Source organism: Mesoplodon mirus (genome assembly GCF_964341445.2).
Source record: "Mesoplodon mirus genome assembly, chromosome: 13".
Lineage (NCBI taxonomy): Eukaryota > Metazoa > Chordata > Mammalia > Artiodactyla > Ziphiidae > Mesoplodon > Mesoplodon mirus.
Genome location: NC_138989.1, coordinates 16,694,810 through 16,712,701, shown reverse-complemented (window position 1 = coordinate 16,712,701; position 17,892 = coordinate 16,694,810). Strand labels below are relative to the sequence as shown.

At 52.6% G+C, this 17,892-nt stretch overlaps 1 protein-coding gene across 1 annotated transcript in view; it reads left to right on the top strand.

The window, feature by feature from the left end:
- The window catches only part of GCN1 (GCN1 activator of EIF2AK4), a 57,787-nt gene extending 40,853 nt beyond the window's left edge, over positions 1 to 16,934 (top strand). The window contains exons 39-58 of the mRNA XM_082641248.1: positions 1,055 to 1,123; positions 1,325 to 1,463; positions 1,552 to 1,748; positions 1,947 to 2,089; positions 3,358 to 3,475; positions 3,589 to 3,804; positions 4,828 to 4,992; positions 6,664 to 6,825; positions 7,110 to 7,202; positions 7,403 to 7,546; positions 7,646 to 7,915; positions 8,157 to 8,270; positions 8,727 to 8,957; positions 10,887 to 11,080; positions 11,214 to 11,328; positions 13,156 to 13,252; positions 13,615 to 13,763; positions 14,154 to 14,261; positions 15,465 to 15,683; positions 16,212 to 16,934. Coding sequence (XP_082497374.1) covers positions 1,055 to 1,123; positions 1,325 to 1,463; positions 1,552 to 1,748; positions 1,947 to 2,089; positions 3,358 to 3,475; positions 3,589 to 3,804; positions 4,828 to 4,992; positions 6,664 to 6,825; positions 7,110 to 7,202; positions 7,403 to 7,546; positions 7,646 to 7,915; positions 8,157 to 8,270; positions 8,727 to 8,957; positions 10,887 to 11,080; positions 11,214 to 11,328; positions 13,156 to 13,252; positions 13,615 to 13,763; positions 14,154 to 14,261; positions 15,465 to 15,683; positions 16,212 to 16,337 — 3,069 coding nt within the window. The 3' untranslated portion in view covers positions 16,338 to 16,934. The remainder of the gene's footprint in view (positions 1 to 1,054; positions 1,124 to 1,324; positions 1,464 to 1,551; positions 1,749 to 1,946; positions 2,090 to 3,357; positions 3,476 to 3,588; positions 3,805 to 4,827; positions 4,993 to 6,663; positions 6,826 to 7,109; positions 7,203 to 7,402; positions 7,547 to 7,645; positions 7,916 to 8,156; positions 8,271 to 8,726; positions 8,958 to 10,886; positions 11,081 to 11,213; positions 11,329 to 13,155; positions 13,253 to 13,614; positions 13,764 to 14,153; positions 14,262 to 15,464; positions 15,684 to 16,211) is intronic.
- The last annotated feature ends 958 nt before the right edge of the window (positions 16,935 to 17,892 follow it).

Sequence of the window (17,892 nt, the reverse complement as noted above, 5' to 3'; positions counted from 1 at the left end):
CTTCCCGGACCGGGGCACGAACCCGTGTCCCCTGCAGCGGCAGGCGGACTCTCAACCACTGGGCCACCAGGAAAGCCCCTGGGCTCCTTTTATAGATTGACAGGGAGGAAAGGTCCAGCCTCGCCTTTGACCTTTCAGGAGTGTCGGGAAACCGGCTGCTGCTTTGACTGCTTGCAGTGTTTTCTTTTCGAAAGCATTTGCTTCTGTAAGCCTCTCAGAGGAAATTAGCCTAGTTTGGGAGATTTACTTTGTTTGTTTGTTTACTTGCTCCTAGGGGCTTGGATGTGTGATCTCACTACCACAGCTCTGCTTTGCTTGCTGAGGCTATGGGCACAAGAGATAAAGTGCGAAAGTTAGTCAATCCTAGGAAATTTGGGATAGTTGGAAAACCAAAAAATTTTATCCATAGCCCTCCAAAAGCTAAAATAATTATTGTTAATGTTTTTAAATTACATGTAAAAAATATTTCCAAGTATAAATGTATTTCCAAGTTATAGCAAGTTATTCATAAAACTGAGTTTTTAATAGTTATGTAATATTCCAACGAGTTTATATATCATAACTTATATAATTCTATTGTTGGTCATATAGTGTCCAAGATTTTTTGCTATTTTAAATGATGGTGCAGTGAACATAAGGCTTTTTCTATATTTAAAACTGTTTCTGAAAGCTGAATGCCGTATCAAGAGACATAAACCTTTTAAGGTGAAGAGAGTGAAAAGATGATAATGCAATTCTGAAAGGAGTGCCAAAAGAATTTCCTAGATTCCCGAGGGTGGGCAGCCCTTGGTCTCAGGAGGAGGAAGAGCATTGAACTGCATCTGGGGGCTCACTCGACCTCTTGAGGATGGGCCTGAGGTCCCTCGTAGGTTTCCCTGAGCAATCACACGGGCCTTCAAGGAACCGGTGGGAGTGGTGGGGGTTCTTTGCCAGTGACAAGCACCCCTGTGAGCGCTCCTAGTCAGCAGAATGGTGTAGTCAGGGTCCACCGTGAAGCAGGGCTGGAGAAAGCCGGAATTGGGCCTCCGCTGAGCCACCTCTTCTGTTCTTGCAGGACTTGGCTCCTTACCTGCCAAGCGTGACGCCTGGTCTGAAAGCTTCTCTTTTGGACCCTGTACCTGAGGTGAGTCTGGGAGGAGAGGGGGCAGGAGCTCGTTATTTTAGCCCAGTTCCAGAAAATTGATTCCTAAGAATTCCCTATAAGCTGCATTTGCGTCTGTCTGGTAAAGGGAGGGAGACCCTAGGGGACCCCGCCTTGCTCCTGCATGGTCACCTGGTCTTGAGCCACATCTCCTCGCCATCCCTGCTCTTGGTTACCTGACAGGTGCGGACGGTGTCTGCAAAGGCTCTTGGAGCCATGGTGAAGGGCATGGGGGAGTCATGCTTTGAGGACTTGCTGCCGTGGCTGATGGAGACATTGACCTATGAGCAGAGCTCTGTGGATCGCTCAGGCGCCGCGCAGGGTGAGGCAGGGCGGGCCCAGGGGCCAGGCCGGCAGTGCCCTCTTGGGACCCTTAGATCTGGTGGGCTCATTCTGTCCCTTTCTTTCAGGGTTGGCCGAGGTCATGGCTGGCTTGGGGGTGGAGAAGTTGGAGAAGCTGATGCCGGAAATTGTGGCTACAGCCAGCAAAGTGGACATTGCACCCCACGTCCGAGATGGCTATATCATGATGTTCAACTACCTGCCCATCACCTTCGGGGACAAGTTCACTCCTTATGTGGGGCCCATCATTCCCTGTATCCTCAAAGTAGGCACCAGCGACAATGCTGAGGATAGAATTACTGAGGAGGGCAGGACACATGCGCCCTCCCAGAGAGCTAGGGCTTCCCGCCAATTGGGGCTGGGTGGCAGGAGTCCTCATCCTGCTCTTCAGGGAGTCCCATTTCCTCGGGTTTGGGTGCCTAGGGGGAGGCAGTTCTGGCTGACCCACCGTCTGTGTGCACAGGCTCTTGCTGATGAGAACGAGTTTGTGCGTGATACCGCCCTGCGTGCGGGCCAGCGGGTCATCTCCATGTACGCCGAGACGGCCATAGCCCTGCTGCTGCCCCAGCTGGAGCAAGGCCTCTTTGACGACCTCTGGAGAATAAGGTGAGAACTCAGGTGGGAAGACCTAGTAGCCATACTTCTGTGTTTGGGGAACTGAGAAATGAAAAGCAAAATGTTGCCAAAAACTCTCACTTTTAACCATTTTGTAACTCCGGTATCCCATAGCAGTGCCTTCAATTCTGATTCTCTTCTAAAAAGCTTTCTCTATTCAGTCCTTCAGTTTGTGTCAAAATTTTAAATGCGAATGCTTTTTAATCTGAAAATTCTACTTCTAGGATTTTATTGCAAGGACATATTTAGTCAAGTGCTTAAAGATGTATTTAGAAGGATGTTTGTTGTGGTATTGTTTATCATTTGAAAAACTGAAGGTAGGTTTAAAAAAGTCATCGCACATCCACACCATGAACTTTGATTTGGCCATTACAAAGAATGGCATAAGGACTATGTCAGCAGACACAGAAAGCTCCTCGACCTATTGTTGATGGAAAGGTGCGGGCCGTGGCCCGGTGTATGTGGTGCAGGCCCACTTCACACATGGTATGTGGGAGGGTGATGTGTACAAGGGTGTCACCGGAGTGTCAGAGTGGTTGCCTGGGTGCTGGGAGTCTGGGTGATTGTTTACACTCTCTTTGTATTTTTTTGTATTGTTTGAATTTTCAGTTTCAATATGATACTTCTGTAATCATTAAAAACAATAAATCTAATTTAATTTGAAGAGAAACAAAGTTTATCCTTCTAGGCCTCTCCTTATGTCTGTAGTTCTGATGATCCACATTCCTGGTTTCTTGTTAATACTTCCTTCTGTGCTCTCTTCTCTCTTTTTAATAACTTTATTATAGAAATTTTCGTATCTGCTTTTTAAAAATACCCTTTTTTTTTTTTTTTTTTTTGCGGTACGCGGGCCTCTCACTGCTGTGGCCTCTCCCGTTGCGGAGCACAGGCTCCGGACGTGCAGGCTCAGCGGCCGTGGCTCACGGGCCCAGCCGCTCCGCAGCATGTGGGATCTTCCCGGACTGGGGCATGAACCCCTGTCCCCTGCATCGGCAGGCGGACTCTCAACCACTGTGCCACCAGGGAAGCCCATGTCCTTTTTTATTATTAAAGTAATGTTCATTAGTAGATAACTTGGAAGGAACATATGTGGGAGACTGTAAAGAAATGAGTATCGTCTGTGACCTCTCCTGTTCTAAGAGAACCACCATGAGTGTTTTGGGTACATTTCCTTGTAGTCTCTTTTCTGTCCAGTGCTTGGTTGTGCACTGAGACATCCTCCTGCGACCGTGTGACTCTGTTCTTGGCCTCCTTCTCAGGTTCAGCTCTGTTCAGCTCCTTGGGGATCTCCTGTTCCACATCTCAGGAGTCACTGGGAAGATGACCACAGAAACTGCCTCTGAAGATGATAACTTCGGAACTGCCCAGTCCAACAAGGTGCATGCCTTGTTTTGATTTTCCTCCCTCTGCTGATGGTAGGGAGACTCCCTGGCACTCACACTGTGGAGGCTTCACCACCTTGTGTTCTCTGCTTCTTTCCACTGCTGCAGGCAATCATCACTGCCCTGGGGGTAGATCGGCGGAACCGGGTGTTGGCAGGCCTGTACATGGGCCGCTCTGACACCCAGCTGGTTGTGCGGCAAGCATCCCTGCACGTCTGGAAGATTGTGGTCTCCAATACCCCCCGCACCTTGCGTGAGATCCTGCCCACCCTCTTTGGGCTCCTGCTGGGTTTCCTGGCCAGCACATGTGCAGATAAGAGAACGGTAAGTTTCGCAGGCCTTGCTTCTGACCAAGCAGCCTCTGATGCCTGCAGAGAATGGGAGAGCCCCTAGGGTCCCCTCTCTAACACGGGAGCATTTATTTATTTACTTAGTTATTCAACAAATATTTATCATCTACTATGGGCTAAGCAGGGGCCCAAGACCTGGGGAGATAGTGGAGAAGAAAGGCAGCCTCGTGGAGCTATAGTCTGGTAGAGGAGATGAATGTTAATCAAATAATCACAAAAACAGATGGAAATGCAACCATGGCAAGCGCTATGTGGTACTGCCAATGCTTATAACAGGCCAACCAGCTGGGGGTCAGGGAAGCCTTCTCAGAAGAAGTGATGCTTGAAGATGAACGATGAGTGAGCATTAGTGGGTGGGGAGGTGATGAAAGACTGTTCCGGACCAAGGGACTAGTGCTTGAGATACCAGGATGGGATGTGCACAAGCCATGAGGTGGGCGGGAATGCGGCCAACAGCAGGGGCTGAACGAAGGCTGGTGCAGCTGGAGGAGAGGCCCACCGGGGCCGATTATCGCTTCTGCCAGTCCTCTTTGGCCCACTCCCAACCCCCATCCCTGGCAAGCAGATGTGTATTTGGCTCTGAAGAAGGGTTTGCATGAGGCCTCAGAGGAGATGGGTTTTTTCCTTAAAGTGTTTATTCCAAATTCAGGGTCCCCTTTCCTGGGCAAGAGCATGAGGGTTAAGTGACTTCTAGGCCACAGTTTTTGATCCAGGGAATTCGGCCCTTGACTGGGCAGCACATGATGAGTTTCTTGGTCATATATAAGGTGCCAGCTTTTGTTTTAGGTTGTGTAGGTGCGTGTGATGCAGAGAGATCATTTTATTTTGTCATGTTTTGCAAGCACCGTGGGGGCTCTTCAGGGGTAAGAGCGTTTGGGAAAGTTAAGTCTGGCTCGGATAAAATCTGGGAGGTTCCAGGGCCCTCATTCTGGAGTTGTGCAATGGGTGCCCTGGGCTTTGCAGGGAGTCGATGTCCTGACTTGAGCTCTGCCGACAGATTGCAGCCAGGACACTGGGAGATCTCGTCCGGAAGTTAGGGGAGAAAATCCTACCTGAGATCATCCCCATCCTTGAGGAAGGCCTGAGGTCTCGGAAGAGTGACGAGAGGCAGGGAGTGTGCATTGGGCTGAGCGAGATCATGAAGTCCACCAGCCGGGATGCCGTGAGTATCTCCTCAGGGCCCCGCAGGTCCTGCACCTGACTCAGGGCCAGGTGAACCTTTTGCTCCAGAGGGCGTTGCTGGCAGTGGGGTGCCGGCGGGGCAGCCGTGCATTGGGATTTCCCTCTCAGCTTTCCCATCGGTTTTACAGGCTCTAAGACCTAAGCGATGTAGAGGCCTGGAGTAGCTTTTGGAGACTGGAGATAGTCTTTCCCTCCCCACTCCTGAGGTTGCTCCAGAGTAATCCTTTTGTGCCACTACATCAGTTCAGGTAACACGTGTGGTGCACTTAGCGGAGAAAGGAGGTGCGCGTGCGTGAGTGGTGGAGGGCGGTGGAGAGCAGGAGGGCGCGCTCGTTCTCAGAGGGAGCGGAGTAGATGAGAATGAGTACCCGGTGGGTGGAAACGCATTGTCTCCAGCAACGAGACTGTTTCCATAGTAGCTACATTCAAGAGGGTGGGAGTCCTTTTCACTGACCCTACTTTTCTACGGTAATTGATCCTCCAAACATTGATCCTCCCCAACATGGGGAGTAGGTTGAGGGTAGGCGTAGAGCCCTCGATTGGGATGGAAGCACCAAAGCGATGAATGGGTGGCAGGTCAGAAATTTGAACACGTAGCCAATTGCTCAGCCTGAAAAGCCTCGTCTGATTTACAGGATCCTTCTCCTCCTGTGTGTATCAGTATACGTATTACATTTGGGGTTTTATATTTGCAGTTTTCAAAGAATAAAGGTAAATCCTGTCACGAAAAGAGCTGTGATTCATTAAATAGTAAGTGCCCCAAAGGCTGAGGCCTTGCTGGTGGCCATATTCATATTCAGTCCTTAGATTCATAGGGGGCGTTGCTTTGGTGGAGTTGGTTGCAGAGGCAACAGAGCTGTCATTGGCCCCGTTGCAGATGCAAAGACTTCATAAGGAAGCAAGTTTTTTTTCATTTCAATTTTTATTTATTTATTTATGGTGCTGGGTCTTTGTTGCTGCGCCTGGGCTTTCTCTAGTTGCGTCGAGCGGGGGCTACTCTTTGTTGCGGTGCGCGGGCTTCTCACTGCAGTGAGAAGCTTCTCTTGTTGTGGAGCACAGGCTCTAGGCGTGCGGGCTTCAGTAGTTGTGGCATTCTGGCTCAACAGTTGTGGCTCGCGGGCTCTAGAGCGCAGGCTCAGTAGTTGTGGCGCATGGGCTTAGCTGCTCCGCGGCATGTGGGATCTTCCCGGACCAGGGCTCAAACCCGTGTCCCCTGCATTGGCAGGCAGATTCTTAACCACTGCACCACCAGGGAAGTCCCAGGGAGCAAGTATTTGAGTTGAGACTTGAAGAAGGACTTGGAGTTTCCTAAGAGGATGATCAAAGGAGTCTGGGGAGTGGAGGCCACATCACTAGGGTCCTCGCCATGAGAACGAGTTTGGAGTTCCTGTAGGAGACCAGAGTATTTGGAGAATTTGCCGGAAAAAATCAGGCTATTAATTATTAAGTCTGGTGAAGGCTCCTTGGGAGTAGATTACACAGCCTCTCTGCGCTTTCATACTTGTACATTTCCACAGAAACCATCTAAGTTAAAAAACGAAGTCAAGCCCAGGGAGCAGCAGTGGCCTGGCTGGGCCAGGGGTCCGCACCGCCCCCTGCTGATTTCCTCTCCCGCTGCCGCGTCGGGTTCAGTACACCCGTACTGTTGCAGGTGCTGTATTTCTCCGAGTCCCTTGTGCCCACGGCAAGGAAGGCCTTGTGTGACCCGCTGGAGGAGGTCAGAGAGGCGGCGGCCAAAACCTTTGAGCAGCTGCACTCCACCATCGGCCACCAGGCTCTGGAGGACATCCTCCCGTTTCTACTGAAGCAGCTGGTGAGTGGCTCTGCCCCACACCTACCGGTCGGGCTTTTACCATCTCTGTAGAGGCAACACGCGGGGGGCTGATTCTGCCAAGGCAGCCGCAGTGTGGGCCCCAGAGGGAGTGGGTGCACAGGATGGGATTTGGCTCTGTGCTTCTCCTTTGACAGTCAGTCCATGTGGGTGCAGAGGGAGGAGGGGAGGAGAGTGGAGAAGGATGTTGGCACCGGCCGGTCCAAGACAGCGGAGGTGGAGACAAGAGCCAACTCCTGAACGTTGCCCCCAATGCCCCTCTGCAGGATGATGAGCAGGTGTCAGAATTTGCCTTGGATGGTCTGAAGCAAGTGATGGCCATCAAGAGCCGTGTGGTGTTGCCCTACCTCGTGCCCAAGGTAATTCCCAACACGTGGCAACCCCTCTGGCCCAGAAGCCACAGCCACATCACTGTTCCCCGGGCCTGCGTGAAGGCCAGCTCTGAACTCAGATGCTGGGGGAGGCTGGTGACTCTTGCAGTGGGATGGGATCTCCCAGAGCCTAGTGCCGCGGCCAGCACGGGGCGACACCTATTGAGTTGCTGTTCATCGTTCCGCAGCTGACGACCCCACCTGTCAATACCCGGGTGCTGGCTTTCCTTTCGTCTGTGGCAGGCGACGCCCTGACCCGTCATCTTGGCGTGATCCTCCCGGCGGTCATGTTGGCCCTGAAGGAGAAGCTGGGGACTCCAGCTGAGCAGCTGGTGAGTGTCACAGTCACTCCCACAGGCTTTCTAACCCTGCCCCATCCTGTCCTGTCCTGGAGGAGCTGTGCTCAGCCGAGGCATCCCCTGTGGTTTTAGGAGATGGCCAACTGTCAGGCTGTGATCCTCTCGGTAGAGGATGACACCGGGCACCGGATCATCATCGAGGATCTGTTGGAAGCCACCCGCAGCCCTGAAGTGGGCATGAGGCAGGCTGCTGCCATCATCCTCAACATCTATTGTTCCCGCTCAAAGGTGGACTACACTAGCCACCTGCGGAGCCTGGTCTCAGGCCTGATCCGCCTCTTCAACGACTCCAGCCCTGTGGTTCTGGAGGAGAGCTGGGATGCCCTGAATGCCATCACCAAGGTGAGGAGCTGTGGACCCCACAGCCAGCTTCTGGTTGTGGACAATACCAGGCGCTTATAAGACTAGACTCCTAGGGCCCCCCATGTACCTATCACCTAGCTTCAGCATCTGTCGATTCGTGGGCAGTCTTATCTATACTCCCACCCACACCTTTCCGCCGGCTATATTATTTTGAAACAGTCTTGAGAGGGCTTTACCTAGAACTCTGACATCCTCTCTGCTTTGTCCCGGCTTCCCACAGAAACTGGATGCTGGCAACCAGCTGGCACTAATTGAGGAACTACACAAAGAAATCCGGCTCATAGGGAATGAGAGCAAAGGCGAACACGTGCCAGGGTTCTGCCTTCCAAAGAAGGTAAGCCAGGGCCCGTGCAGGGTGCGGCGGGCATGCGGCCTTCCTCCGCCTTCCCCTTGGGTCCCAGGAGGTGGGGCCGCTGGAGCAGCCCTTGTGTTAATCTGGCTTAGTGCTCTAGGTGCCATTCTGCACCTTCACAGGCAGCGTGTTTCCTCCCCGTGGTGGCCCCATGGGGACAGGGTTCATCATCTTTGGTTTAAGCGGTGGAAGCCACCTCAGAGTGAGTGACAGCACTGCAGGTACCTTGTGTGGTAGGCCTGCTGGGACTCTGCTCTTCTTGTCACCGTCAAGACTGTTCTCCAGCCAGCACCATCTCAGGCTGCGACCCTGGCGGCCTGAATCCATCTCTCATGGAGTTGAGGAGAGGATGGCTAACAGGAGCTCCTTGCATTGGGTGGGAGACACCTGGGCCCAGAACCTTTGAGATTTGACTCTCAGGTGTGGTTCTCTTGTCAGGGAGTAACCTCCATCCTTCCAGTGTTGCGGGAGGGCGTCCTGACGGGCAGCCCAGAACAGAAAGAGGAAGCAGCCAAAGCTTTAGGCCTGGTGATCCGCCTGACCTCAGCTGATGCCCTGAGACCCTCCGTGGTCAGCATCACTGGCCCTCTGATCCGCATCCTGGGGGACCGGTTCAGCTGGAACGTGAAGGCGGCTCTGCTCGAGACACTCAGCCTTTTGCTGGCCAAGGTGAGCGACTGATGAGTTCAAGCTCTCGGTCCATTCAGGCCTTAGAGAATGGGTTTGTGTGCAGGACGCTGGCACGCAGTGTCCTGTGGAGGCGGGGTGACAGCTTATTATGGGGAATTGGCAGAGCAGAGGGAGTTAAGACTTTGGAGTCAAGACTCACTGCACATTGTCAATTCCAGGTCCGCCACTTGGTAGCTGTATGGCCAGAATGACCTTGGGAAAGTTATGCAGCCTCTGAGCCTGTTTCCTCACCTATGTTTTGAGCGTACTAAGACTGCTTGCCTCTCGAAGGGCGGTGTGACACAGGGCTCAGATAAAATAACATCGGGCACGAGGCCTGACACATGCTAAGCACTCGACATACCAGTGCATGTTAATTGCTATTATTTTTATTTTTATTATTATTTTTGTGGTATGCGGGCCTCTCCCTGTTGTGGTCTCTCCCATTGCGGAGCACAGGCTCCGGACGCGCAGGCTCAGCGGCCATGGCTCACGGGCCTAGCCACTCCGTGGCATGTGGGATCTTCCCGGACCGGGGCACAAACCCGTGTCCCCTACATCGGCAGGCGGACTCTCAACCACTGCGCCACCAGGGAAGCCCAGTTGCTGTTATTTATAAATGGGTCAAAGGACAAAATCCAGGGCCACGTAAATACAATTAAAACCTTGTTCAAAAACATTTCCCTTCTTTATGACCACCTCATAAATGAGGTGAAATGAATCCGAGGAGAGAATGAAAAAGAAGTCTGAGAGCAACTGCAGTTAACTTCAGTTTTTGCCCAGAGTGTCAGAAGCAAAGATAGAACACGTTAACTGTTTCTGATACTTTACAGTGTAATAATTAAGCCCTTTGGATTTAAAAAAGCATAAACAGCCAAGATTTGTTGTTATTAAAAAAAAATTCTTACTTGAGGTTTGGAAACAAAAGCAAGCTTAAGATTTGTAGCTTTTTCCTTTTGGGAGAAAAGTGTGAGGAGCAACTTCCCAGATAAAAAATGGGATCGTGAGCATCAGCTTCATTCTGTAGGAAATTGAGTCTTTTTTTTTTTTTTTTAAATTAAGTATCATCTTTACATTCTTTGCCATTCTTTTCTGTGTTTTGTGTTTTTTTTTTAAACTCTGTGTACAAATGGAGCCCTTCCCTCCTGGAATTTGTCCCTCAAGCCACAAGCCAGGTGCCACCCATAGGCAGGTGGTTCCCACTGCAGGTTTGCCAGCTTCATTCTGTGGTCTGCCTCCCAGCTGCCTGCAAAACCCCGACCCCAGTATCTCTAAACCTTAATTGGCATTGAACCTCCCAACAGCTACTTTGATTTTCCCATTTAGCAATAAGTAAATCTTTCGTCTTGGATCCACCTGTATTTTGTCACAAATGTGCCTGTTTTTCTATGTGTGGTCGGGGATTAGACTGGATTGTTAATAAGGGGGCGCACATGACCTTCTGAGGCTGTTTCATAGGATTGTTCTGAAGGCTGAACATTAAATGCTCAGTAGATGGTACCTGCCCTTACACACCTGGTCCGTTTCCCTGTCTCTGCACTAAAATGTTCTTCCGTGGTACTGACAGCATCTCCCGGCCTGCTCTAGTGTATTTGGAGACGAGGGTTTTGAGTCACTTGTCCACGTGGACAGGGCTTCACTAAGCCAAGTCCACGGCTCCCTCGGGGGGGGTGGTGGTAGTGGTGGTGGTGTCGTCCTCCGCCTCTGCCTCCTCCCAGTGCAGCGCAGGATGTTGAAAACAGAAGAGGAGACTGAGTGTGACCTCTCTGTGCTGGGTGCCCCTGTCTTAACGGGACATCTATTCCTGGCCTGTGTGTGGGAGTCAGGGCAGCTTATGGTGGTTTGTGATCATTTGTTTTCGTGCCTATAGTGCACTGTGGCCCTGGACTCCACCTCAGCTGTGCTTTTGGGTGTGGGTCTCTCAAACAGGTTGGGATTGCCCTGAAGCCCTTCCTGCCTCAGCTGCAGACCACTTTCACCAAAGCCCTGCAGGACTCTAACCGGGGCGTGCGCCTGAAGGCTGCTGATGCGCTAGGGAAGCTCATCTCCATCCATATCAAGGTGGATCCTCTCTTCACAGAGTTGCTGAACGGAATCCGGGTCATGGAGGACCCGGGTGTCAGGTGAGGCCCTGGTGGGGAGAGCTGTGGCCGTGGGGAGGCCGGGCAGCTCCTGAAGCAGCCCGGGCCCTGCCTGTGCGGTGGGAGCAGTGGTGGAGCAGAGCCAGGTTCTAAGTTGGGTGCACTGGTTCTGTAGGGACACCATGCTTCAGGCCCTGAGGTTTGTGATTCAAGGAGCAGGGGCCAAAGTGGATGTGGTTATCCGGAAGAGCATCGTCTCGCTCCTGCTGAGCACGCTGGGACATGACGAGGTACAGCGGCAGGTGGACGCGGGGCTGGGGGGCTCGGCTGGCTTCCCTTCTCTTTCCTTTGGTTAGCATCTCTGCTTTGTGTTAGAAGAACTTGGTCAGTAGTGATAATCACTCCCGACATTCGTATCACTCTGGTTTACCACGCCTCTGGTAGTGAGGGAGACAAGGCGCGTCTTGATATCGATATTGATGTCGGTGATGTGTTGTATAGATAAGGAAAGTACGGTTTTTAAAGTCCCAGGTCTCTCATTCGTTTGTTCTCTAGTCTTAAACAAGTCACTTTCCCTCTCTGCCCCTCATTTCTCCAGTTGTAAAGTGAAGAGTTTCGTTTATTGGTTCAGGAAACATTTGCTGAGCCGAAGGGCCTAGCCCAGAGGTGAATGAAGCATGGGCACAGCCCTCAGGAAACTGTCTGGTGTCTGTCCAGGTGGGAGGGCTTAGCACTGTTTGAGAGGGTGAGACTCACTTGTGGCTGCACCCTAGCAAGTGGTAGAGTCAAAACCAGGACCTGAGCCCCGTGGCTCCTGGTTCTGTTCCGATGCCGTTACTGTAGCCCTTCCTGACCCCGTCTAGAAGCATTTGTGAAGTACCCCTTGACAGCCCAGTGCTGTGGCAGGCCCAGGAGGGCTTGAGTCTCTGAGAAGAATTTTCTCTTTGCCCTCTGACAGCCCTCTGCTGTGTGGCCAGATGTACACTGTGGGGCTGATCTCTGGAGAGAGGCCTCTGGGTTCACATGGAGCTACACCCCGTCATCTGCCCATTCACGGGGCCGACTATCACGGCCCTCCAGCTGAGACCCTGGCCTTCTCTGGGGTACAGATGGGAGACTCCACCTTCTTTTGGTCACGGTCTGTCAGGGTTTTTATAGGGCCATGCACAGTGCAAGCAAAAGTTAGTATGTAAACCAATTTGCATTTCACCACAATGGAGCTTAAAATAGATCCCGTTGGAGAGAGTGGCTGTCGTGTCAGAGAGAGCCAGCTTTAGCCTTGCTTGGCACCTGGGCAGGGAGCTCAGAGGCCCAAGGTGCTGGCCAACCACCCTCTTCCTCAGAACTCGCGCTGGATCGAAGGTGGCAATCCAGAGTGCCAGCCCAGCTGATGCCTCCCCATGGGCCCTTGAGGCTCCGGTTGGCTGGTTGGTTTTGGGGGAGGCACGCCAAGTCGGCACTTCCTGATACTGTAGCACGTAACCTGAACCCGCTGTGTGGTGTCCCGTAGTTGGCTGGCAGGGTGAGCAGCAGGGAGCTGCTTGTGTACGTGGCTTTGGTTTTGACGCAAGACACTCGGCCTTTACCTATTGCCTTGGGTTGATCAGCTCTTCAGTTTGACTTCCCAGGCCAAACCTGAGTAATGTCGGGGCAGCAGGGAGTCTCTCTGGACATAGGCGGACGCATGAGCGGTTCGGGGGTGGGTGTGGGGTTGGGGGTAGAGCTCCAAGTGGCCCTCTGATCGCCTTTCCTGGGCACTGTGGGCGGGAGCTCGCGCCCCTCCCCGCCTCACAGGGCTGTTGATAGTAACTGAGGTAATAAATCTGAAGCATTCAGGCTTGTAAGAAGAAAGGTGCCATGTAAATATAGTCATTATTGCTATCATGATGGTGATTCACGTATGCACACAGGCTGGAGTTTTCTAAAATTAAGTGCTGGGTGTGTAATTTAACACGGCACCGAGTGGCAGCTGCAGTGAGTGGCAGTCCCGCCCTGGCGGTGGGAGCGTGAGTGCCTGGAGGGAGGACTGGCCTTAGGGTCCGCCTCCCTTCCACCGTGGTTCCCGCGGAGCCCGTGTGGGCCTGCGTCCCCATTCACTGCCTTCTCTGCTCCGTCAGGACAACACTCGCATCTCCTCGGCCGGGTGCCTGGGGGAGCTGTGTGCCTTTCTGACGGAAGAGGAGCTCAGCACTGTTCTTCAGCAGTACTTGCTGGGTAAGCCTCTTGTGTCCACGGGGGGCTTCAGGGCCTCTCTGTCTCCCCTTCCCCTCAGAGGGTCTTCTGGCAGCGGGACCACCCTCTCCTTGGAAATTCAGCTGTTAAAACAAAGTGGAGTTTCTGGGGGTCCTGCAGCCCCGAGTGTTTCTGCTTCAAGAACGCAAGCCGCAGTCTGGAGCAGTTTGTGAGGGATGGCTGCTTGACGTCCACTTGGGGCAGGGAGGTCCGTGTGCAGTGTGGACTGGGGCTTCCACCAGGCTCCGAGCTGGCATATGAGTCTCAGGTCGGGGAGGTGGGCTTCGCGGGTGGTGGGCCATGCTCTGAGGTGCGGGTTGACCCCAGTGTGTCCTTGCACACAGCGGACGTGTCTGGCATCGACTGGATGGTTCGGCACGGGCGGAGCCTGGCTCTCTCCGTGGCTGTGAATGTGGCTCCCAGCAGACTCTGTGCAGGCAGATACAGCAGTGAAGTTCAGGACATGATCCTCAGCAATGCCATGGCAGACAGGGTAAGGCTTTGGGGCAGCCAGACTCGGTGGTCAGAGACCTGGCTTCAAATTTTACCTTTGCCAGTAACTTACTGTGCCCTTGGACTAGTACTTGATCTCTCTGGGCCCCAGTTTCATCATCTGAACAGTGAGGAGTTCAGGTTGGAGCATCTAGAGGTCCCTTCTAGGTCAGAAGGTCTCTGATTCCTGACCTGGGAACTAGTGACTCGGGCTTGGTTCATCTGCCTCACAGCCACGGCAGACCCTGTCCATGAGAGCTGCCGGGGGGTGAGGACTGGTGGGGAAGAGGCAGGGTCCCCAGAAAGTCCTGGGGAAGGGCTGGTGCCTGGCCCTGCTGCCCCGAGGACAGAGCTGGAGGCCACCCCGTCTAGCTCTCTCCTCTCTCCACAGATCCCCATTGCTGTGAGTGGGGTCCAGGGCATGGGCTTCCTGATGAAGCATCACATCGAGACAGGAGGAGGACAGCTGCCAGCCAAACTCTCCAGCCTGTTCATTAAGGTGAGCAGGGCAGCCAGGCTTGTGAGAAGGACCCGTGACCAAAAAACACCAGAAGTGTGTCCTCTGTATTCTAGGAGCTCTCCATGGATAGCCTGCAGCATCTCTGAGCCCATAGGGCTGGAATGCAAAATGGTCGTGTGTGAATTTTTCTCTGGTGGAGTGCCCAACTTTTTGTCAGAATGTCAAATAGACCTATGACCCCAAATCACGTTAAGAATCTCTATTTTAGGCATTCTTTCTAGGCACACCAATTTTGCAAACTTTGGGACAGACCTGGGTTCAAATCTTAATAAACCTCCTCTTCCCTGCCTGCCTTTAGCAGGCATGACACTTACTAGTACGGCTGTTGTGGTGGCTGTGAGACCCAAGGAGGAAAGCTGGGGAGCCTGATGGCGAGGCCCCAGCCCCTGTGTAATAGAGCATGCTTCTCAAACGGTTGTGTGCACACAAGGCAGAACCAGAGTCTGCACGCTAAGAGATGCGGCCAAGCCTGAGACCCTGCCTTTGTAACCAGCTCCCAGGCAATGCCAGTGCTGCCGGTGCGCCGACCTTGCTCTGAGTAGTGAGGTTCCCAAGGCTGACTGCACCACCCTGCAGGCACCCACAGTGGAGAGTTTACAGGGCTCCGATTAGATTGAGCCTGTATGACGGCATCACCCTGCATGCAGCTCTTATCAGCGTTTATTACTGATGACCTGCTGTGTGCCCAGCCGGGCTAGACCCTGAAGGTATAGAGGTGAACAGGGCAGACAAGATCTCTCTGGAGGTGGAGGTACACAAAAAGCCTGTGGGAAGGCCCTGATTTAGATAGGGCTGTCGGGGAGACCTCTAAAGGCTGACATTTGAGCTGAGCCCTGAAGGATGAGAAGGAACCAACCAAGCGAGGATCTGGGCCAAGCACGTCCCAGGCAGTGGGACCAGCCAGTGCAGAGGCCCGAGGCAGGAAGCAGCATGGTGTGTTTGCAGAAGCGGAACGCCCACGTGGGCCGAGAGTGGTGAGCAAAGGAGAGACTGGCATGAGATGAGGTGGAAGAGAATAGGGTCCGAATCACACCTGGTTATTACCCTCGCACAGTGGGGATGGCATCGGAGGGGAGCAGTGGGGTCAGTTTCCACGATGAAGAGAGTGTCAGGGCAGAGTCTGGGCTGCTTTGAGAAACAGACTGGATGTGCCTGGCTGAAAGCCTGCGTTCCTCTTCATAGTGTTTGCAGAACCCATCCAGTGACATCAGGCTGGTGGCTGAGAAGATGATCTGGTGGGCAAACAGGGACCCGCTGCCTGCCCTGGACCCCCAGGCCATCAAGCCCATCCTGAAGGCTCTCCTTGACAACACCAAGGATAAAAACACCGTCGTCAGGGCCTACAGCGACCAGGCAATCGTCAACCTCCTCAAGATGAGGCAGGGAGAAGAGGTGTTTCAGGTGGGAATCCGGGACTGGCATGCCTCCCCTGGGCGTCTGTGGGCACTGGCCTTGCAGGCCTTCTGCATGACAGTGTTTAAGCATCACTCTTCACTGCCACCCCGTCCGTATGCGTGAGTGTTGACAGGTAGATTGTAGTGGAGTGACAGGTCTGGTGCCTAAAAACACATCCCTCTACTCCTGAGGAGTTCAGACGTCTTTCAGCAGCAGAGCCCCTTCTTCAAGTAGACTCTCACGTGGCACACAGCCCTACAACAGATCCCACAGTGCTGCCCGTTGAGGCCCAGAGTCCTGTCACTCAGTCCCCTGCCCACTGAGTAACCTTTAAAGCACTGAACAATACCTCACCATGTGAAAGGCGTGATGAGTGGTTGTCTTGGCTTTCCCTGGATCCGTCTGATTCCCTTATTTTGCCAGATTCCACCTCAGTGGTTCTAGTCCTGGGTTAACATTCCTTTTTGTCTTTGATTGGAGAAATCTGAAGCCATATTTTCTGACTTCGTCTCCTCGTTTCCATCTTCCCCCCAGTCCCTCTGCAAGATCCTGGACGTGGCCAGCTTGGAGGTGCTGAATGAATGCAACCGAAGGTCTCTGAAGAAGCTGGCCAGCCAGGCCGACTCCACGGAGCAGGTGGACGACACCATCCTGACCTGACAGACCTGGGCCTGTCCACTGGGCTCTGCATCAGCATTTCAGCTCCACCTCTTTGTTCAATGTTTTCATTTTTGGAAATACGTTTGTTCTGATGGGGAGCTTAGGAGATGGCATTCCCAGAAAGTATTTTAATATATCAGCAGACCACAGCCAAAGCCTTAAATCAAACCCACACACAACTGAAGATTGCCTCCTCCATCTCTCACCCTTTTCTTTGGAGATGAGAAGGAAAAGCACATTGGTGAGCCTCACCCAGTGGTAGCCAAGAGCTGCTTGTCCGCTCTGCATGGCTAGGTCTGGAACAAGGAGGCTCAGACTTCAGCTTCCTGGTCTCCTGTGCTTGGGCTCTGGTCCCAGGGCCAGTGCTGCCAACCTTTGCCTAGATCCTGAGGGGCACAGAACCATGGAGGTGTGCCCAGTGTGGTGTGCCTTGGTGTGGCTTTTCAGCATTGTGTAGCCCAACTGGATCTGACCCTCCAGGTGACAATGACACACACATAGCCCTAGCAGTTTGCAAGTCGGGAGAGGGGTATAGGTTTAAATGCAGGTGGTTTGAAGGAGGGATGTTTAATAAAGGCTTTGCTTTAATCTTGATAAGCAGATTTTTAAAAATCTCCAAACATCCACTAAATATGAAGCTTCCTGCATCAGGAACAAGGCAAGACTTGCAGCTGTTTTCATAAGCACAGGCAGCAGTCTGATTTCTGGGCATCTCTCTCCTGATCTTGGAAGTCTTGTAGATATCTACAGACTTCTCTGTCCTGAGGTCGGGTTTCAAGAGGGATGCAGCCAGGCCTGTGTTCTCACCTGCTGTGGAGGTTACAGGGGTCGAATTAGCCACCTCCCTGCTCTGTCCTGACTCAGACCGGTAGGGAGCTTCTGGGAGTCAAGTTTTAAAGAGAAACTCTTCCCCTCTGTGGAATAAGAACAAACCACATTCCTGTAATCAGAATTGCCAGAGGAAACCAAAGTTGCAGTTCAGCATCTGCCTCCTTTATGAATGACTTCCTTCCTCCTAGTTCTTAGAAGGCTCGTGATCCAAGCGTCCTGTCTGACGGAGCACGCTCCTCTGGGCCCGGAGACGCAAGTGTTTCTGGGCTGTTTCCCTGGTCACGATATGGAACAAACTTCTATCAAAATTTCTGGTCAGAGCTGTAAAAGGAAGAAAAATTAAACATGGTGGTCGCAAACTCGCTTTATAAAGGGCCTGAAGTGCTATACCAAAAACAAGGCTTTGCTTATTAATGATGCAGCAGAGATAGAAAGTAGCCTTGTGACTCAGCACTTCTGATGAATAAGACAAGGTGACCTCTGAGATAATTGCTTTCTATGTCTGAGCTGTATATGTCACAGGACTTCCTACTTTCTTGCAGCAGACACGGTCTCGTCAGGCTCACTGTAAATGTAGAATTCCAGGGCTGGAAGGGACCTTGAGAGGTCAGCTGAGCTGATCCCCATAGCCAAGGCAGTCAGTGTTTACAGCTCTTGGTAGCCATGGTAACTGTTCTCTGCTTCTGGTATTCAGATGGTCATCAGCATCCTCCCAGCTCCCTGG